At 49.0% G+C, this 5,740-nt stretch overlaps 1 protein-coding gene across 2 annotated transcripts; it reads left to right on the forward strand.

Annotated features, from left to right (window-relative positions):
- Positions 1 to 557: 557 nt before the first annotated feature.
- Positions 558 to 3,955, forward strand: LOC120652636. Of its 2 annotated transcripts, none has more exons than XM_039930518.1 (7): positions 558 to 715; positions 858 to 941; positions 2,989 to 3,045; positions 3,158 to 3,205; positions 3,313 to 3,369; positions 3,497 to 3,558; positions 3,679 to 3,955. In XM_039930518.1, the coding sequence occupies exons 2-6, from the start codon at positions 894 to 896 to the stop codon at positions 3,548 to 3,550; spliced, it is 264 nt and encodes an 87-aa protein (XP_039786452.1). In that variant the 5' UTR covers positions 558 to 715; positions 858 to 893; the 3' UTR covers positions 3,551 to 3,558; positions 3,679 to 3,955. The 2 variants fall into 2 exon arrangements, with proteins under 2 accessions (XP_039786452.1, XP_039786451.1); XM_039930517.1 differs by having other exon boundaries at positions 559 to 715; positions 3,674 to 3,955.
- Positions 3,956 to 5,740: the final 1,785 nt, after the last annotated feature.

Below are 5,740 nucleotides of genomic sequence, written 5' to 3' on the forward strand. Positions count from 1 at the left end.
TTTTTTCGTTTCCGCTAGTTACCGGGATTCGAAATTTCGGTATTTTTCGGTATATTTCGTTTTCAAATTCAAAATTCAACAAATTTCGACCGAAATTCAACGAAATTCGCCGAAATTTACCGAAATTTCGGAACGGAATTCCGTTTCCGCTAAACACCGGGATTTGACCGGAAAACGAAATGGTTAACCCTGGGCGTGGCGGCCCTTCTTTGCTCACGGCGGCGGACGCAGGCGCGCAGGGGATGCCGCGCCGGGATCGAGGGCGCACCCACGGACGCGTACAGGCACGTCGACGCATCGGCAGAGGTTGGTTGGCATGTCGTCTCGCCCAGCGAGGATCGGGTGCCCCGCGCCCGGTCGCTGCTTTTCGCCGACACCGTGCGCCGCGACGCGACGGCACCGGTGCCGCGTCGTCGATCGGGCGGCCATCGGATCGAGGGGCCGCAGGGGGTCTCGCGGGGGGGGGGGGGGGGGGGGGTATCCTGCAAGGCTGAGGACCCTCCGTGTCAGTGTCAGCTGGAGAATCGTCGAGCTGCTGCGCGAGCGTTTCGTGCTGCGGCGCGAGCTCTGTCTGAACCTGATCCCCACTCCTCTCCCGTACGAGCTCTATATAAACAGGCTCGCCCTCCCTCCGCAGCACACGCGCTTCGTTCCTCCTCGTCCCTCGGCTCGGCCTCGCCTCCTCTCCGTCTCCCTGCAGAAAGAGCGCAGCAAGGTCGTTCCGCCTCAACAACTACCCAACGCCTCCCTCTCTTTCATGCCGATTGTTTCACCGTCGTCCTCTTCGGCTCTTGGCCTGCGTCCCTGATTCTTCAGGCACTTAAACTCGCGGCGCCGTGCTGTTTGATTGCTTGCAGGCAAGAGGGGGGATAGGAGGAGGAAGAGAGCAGGAGATGGCAGGCTGCGAGGGAGCCAAGTCACCGGCCTCCCAGGAGGAAGAGGTAATTCTGCATGATTTCAGCTGACTGGTTTCTCCCACAAAACATGCATTTTCTATACATGCCCTGTTTGTTCCACTACCTGGTTGCTTCTTGGATCAGTTCTTACCTTGGTTAGAGCGTCTGAGTTATTGATTACAAAATGATTTTTCATTCCCGGAAGAGCTTCTGAGTTATTGATCAATGACCACAAAATGTTTGTTCGCCCGGAACTATGGGGATCTTAGCAGCGTACTGTAGTAGAGAGACCAGCAGAGTTCAGATTTCGCAGGGAGTGATACTTGGTTCGATTTCAAAATACATGAAGGCCAATGATTCGTTTTGAATAGATGTTGTGTGTGCTGAGGTGTTTATCAACTCTGAATGCTGCTGGGTTTGCTTATGAAGGTGTTATGAAAAAACTATCCCGAAGTTCCTGAACCATGTCCATCCAACTTCCCAAGATTAGATGCAGTAGCGTTTCCTAACTCCTTTCTTGCCTGAAAATGTATAACCGACAAGCAGTTGAAGAAATCAGAGGATAAAGGGACAACTTGAGGTTACCCTGTCTGCCGATTTCGGAGTTCAGTTTCTTAAACAAAATAAATATCTTGCCTTTGGTGCTAACTGCTAACGGCAAAGACTCGTAACTTGCTAGTGAAGAAGTTTCTTCAGTTTTCCCCCGCTTTTTTGATAACATAGTAATGTTTTCTTTGCTTGCCTTAATTGAGCATTAAATGCAAACAATCAGGTTTAACCACTAAAAAGGTAATTACAGGACATCACCTAACGTGTGTGTAGATTGATTAAGGTGCACTTATCCTCAGCACCTACTACTTACTAGCAAACTTGCCATGCCCAACGCATTTAAAGATTCTGCACTATCTTAGTACTATAGATTACGCCCAAGAAACTGCTTTTGTTGACCGCGGGCGCCAAATATTTAGTTTAATATACCGTGAAGGAATGAATGAAGGATCTAAAGCAAACTAAACTTTACGCAACCTGTTCTTCAACCAAGAATCTATTGACTGAAACTTCTGAGGTTCTGAACGACCATGAGGAGAGATGTGGCCTCGGTCCCGTCCATGATGGACCACGACCATTCCTGCTTTTTCACTGTGACCTAGCTGACCGCCGGAGAATCTCTCTATCAGCTTTGCAACTGCATCTGCATGGATTATGCATGAGCAGCGAACGACCCGGTAACAGTTTCCGGAATCCTGTCGTTTTCGTGGCTTCCTTCAGCGAAAGGCCGGGCGGCCAGTTGGCTAGTCCGGTCCGGTAGCGTCGCGCCCCAACAAGTCCTGAGTTTGATTCTCATCAGAAGCAAATTTCCGGCTGTTGGGGTAAAAAAACTCCCTCGCTGTGCTCACCGCAAGGCTTGGCCCTCTCGGGCATGGGCCAGGGTTCGAAGATTTTCTCTACCCGGATAAACCGGTGTGGCTTCCTCTTAATGAAAAAACGGTGGGCCATTTCCTCCCCGGTTAGAGTTTTTTTTTTTTCCGTGGCTTCGTTCAGAGATCGCCGTCAGTAGATCGGTCACATGCTTTTGGTGGATCAAAAGCAGCCGCATAGCGCAGGGGCATCCTTCCGCCGGGATGATTTATTGGTCGCGCGAGGGATCAAAGGGATGCTTGTTTTGTCAGCGCGGCACCAACGCGATCCCATGACCGAACCGGTGCTCTCGGCCGATCATCTTTTCAGCCGTGAAATAATATGGTTCATCGGGTGGTCAAAAAGGTAGGGGGCGGATGCCTGAACACATGGTTCAGTGTGTGTTTATCATGCCGTCATGTCAGTCCACTGGAGAAGCGTCTGCGTCTGTGCCGGCAATGATGGCCCTGACCCCTGAACAAACGGATAAGCCTTCCCTGATTCCCTTTCAACGGGAGCCGGGAGAAGTTCGATGTCTCGTCACACAGCTTCAGAAATCGATTTTATTTTCTTTCTTTTCATTCTAGTCCTAGAGGACCTTCACGAGGATTATATATTTATCCGTGATTTTTACGCATATTCTGTGCAGGCTCTGCTCAGGAGTTTCTGATGCCTTGAACGTATGATTTTGCAGGCATGTGTTGAGAAGAAGTACGGAGGAATTGCGCCCAAGAAGCCTTTGATATCCAAGGTACGGACAGTGTAGTTCATCACTAGTACTGCAGTACAATCTGTAGAAGCAACAAGCAATCTACCTGGCAGCTTTGATCATTTCATTACCGCGTTCTTGCTTGCTAATGCAGGACCACGAGCGCGCGTACTTCGATTCAGCAGACTGGGTGCTCGGCAAGGTAAGACAAGAACAGAGCAAAAATATCCTCACACCAATATTCAGGCACGGCCTCGTCAGATCTCAGACTGTATCTATCTAACATTCTAATCCTGGCTCTTGGCGTAGCAAGCTGCAAATAGCAGCACAAGGGCTGCTGTCGAGTCTCTGAAGCCCAAGCTGAAGGTCAGTTGGACCATCTCAACATTCAGTTCAACTAACCACTGCTCCTCATAGCAAACTTCATCTGAACGAGCTAATGAGATTTCTCCAGTATACAACTGACTAGTGGTCTTCTTCTCGCCCTGCCCAGAGAACGCCTCACCACCAGCTCCCCCCTCGCAAGCCGACCTGCGCTTCCAGCTGAGACGCACGGTGAGCTGGCTGCCCTCCAATCCAAAAAGCCTGCAGCACTTAGCTCGTAGTAGCATCACGCGCAGCTATGTGCAAAAGCGCCGCAAGAAATGACCACCCCTGCGTGTTCGTGCAGTGCAGCAGCTGGAGGGAGTGCTCGGAGGCAAGAAAGGGAGAATGAATGATTGAGCTCGGATAAATGCTTGGCAGCCGAAATCGTAGGGATGGATCACAAGCCCGAGGTGCAATCTGGCTAGTACTTGTCAATTGCAGCCTCTACTATGTCTATCATCAGAACGGATTAATTATCGGCATCATGCTTAAGTTAGATGGTACTTGGTTGTTGAACTGAAAGTTTACTTGGTTGTTGAACTGAAAGTTTTCTCCTTTTTGAAGAAAAAAAAACATTTGTCCATTACCCACGGGCTATCAATCACCGTCGTTCTAGGAAAAAGGAGCCCAGTATTCGACCACGGCCTGCTATGCTCGCCCAGTAGGCCGTCAGCTTATTGGGCTCTTACCATAAGCATTTGGTGCTGGATACCGATTGACGACAAGCGGGTATAGCCAACTCGACCACGGCCTGCTATGCTCGCCTAGTAGGCCTTGTTAGTAATGGGCCTACCCACTTTCAGCCCAACTTAGTCACCAGTTTGAGCCATAGCCCATCCATATGGTTTTCAGCCGAAAATCAGCATCCATAAAGATGCGATCACGGTAGACGGGCATGAGAAATTAAAGTACGCCGTACGTTTTACCTGTAGAACATAGCATGAGTTTTCAGAGAACACTCTTTACTTAGACCCTCCTCTGTATCCTAGCTTTGTTCCGGCTTATTTAGGCGTATGGTTTTGAACTCGTCCGAAGCTTTGCATCCGTGGATGTGTGCATGGTTTTGGAGCATAGAAACAATTATTATCCCGCTACAAATACAAAGAAATTTAACAAGATGATTGATGCCGGCCGCTGTATCATCGATGCTCAGCTCAGCCGGCAAACTCGCGCGTGCCAATCTTGTCTAGTCCTCAGCATAGCTCGAGCTGTCCAGAGCAGGCAGGCAAAGAGCACGCCGCAAAGCAACAACTCCCGTGAACATGCGACCCTGCAGCTGCAAAGACTTTTTGATCTGGCCGGCCGGGGTACAGAGAAAAAAACCGGCTAGGGCACTGCAGGTCTGCAGCGTTTATTTCGTTTGCATTTCGCAAGCTTTTTTATACTGCGTTTAACTGGAAGGACACAGTAGTATACAACGTGGCACGAGTCATCTGATTGGTGAGCTTGCAACTCACATACTCGTCACAATCCACTAGCTAGTTCAGGTCATGCTTTTCACATGTACTACAGTTTTGTGTACCTGGCCAGAGACCACCTGCTACGACTAGTGTCTACCTGCATACTATATGCGCATCGCTATTTCATGTTTTTGCTCTGCTTTGGCAAGCAGGAATCTCTCTCTCTCTATCTATGAGCCAGTGAGTGCCTTTCCACATTGCCATGCCACTGCATCAATCCAGATCTGGACACAGCTGCGCACAGGAGTCCTTGCAGGACCAGTACCATGCTTTTCTCTACTCTCACTCACACGCACTCCCTTTCAGCTTTGGATCTTGTGGCTTTGCTAGCTGCCCCTGCCATGTTCTAAAAAAGATCTCATATTTTACTACCCGCAAGCCTCTTTCAGCCTGCTCTTACCTGCTCCGTACCATTTTAAAACTCACTCATGATCAACATGAGTCATTTAAAAACCTCTTCCTAGCAGTTTTTTTTTTCTCCTCTTCCTTCAGATAAAGTTGAGAAAAGATAAAGGCTTGATCTGACTATCTCCTTTCTTTTATTCACAACCGTTGCTGATAGGAGCCATGAGTTCGTCATTCGACCGGTCATAATCATGTTGATCTCATGTCCTGCCTAATTGGGTTGTAACCAGCAACATCATTCCATGATTGACCTGGTTTATCAACAATTCAACACCACCTACGCTTTTGCCTTTAGTAGGACGCCGATTAGTAAGTTACTATGTAACGGATCGATCGCGCGATCTTTATAAAGATACAATGATGCTTAGGATAAGATCTCGGTTCCATCTTTTTCTTGGGCCATTTGTTCTTGGTAATTGGATCGGCTGGCAATAATGGCATGCATGCTTTTTTTGCAACGATTGCCGGATCCAGATGCAAGAGCAGCCATATGCAAAGTTGTAGTG

The sequence above is a fragment of the Panicum virgatum genome, chromosome 9K, assembly GCF_016808335.1.
Source record: "Panicum virgatum strain AP13 chromosome 9K, P.virgatum_v5, whole genome shotgun sequence".
Classification (NCBI taxonomy): domain Eukaryota; kingdom Viridiplantae; phylum Streptophyta; class Magnoliopsida; order Poales; family Poaceae; genus Panicum; species Panicum virgatum.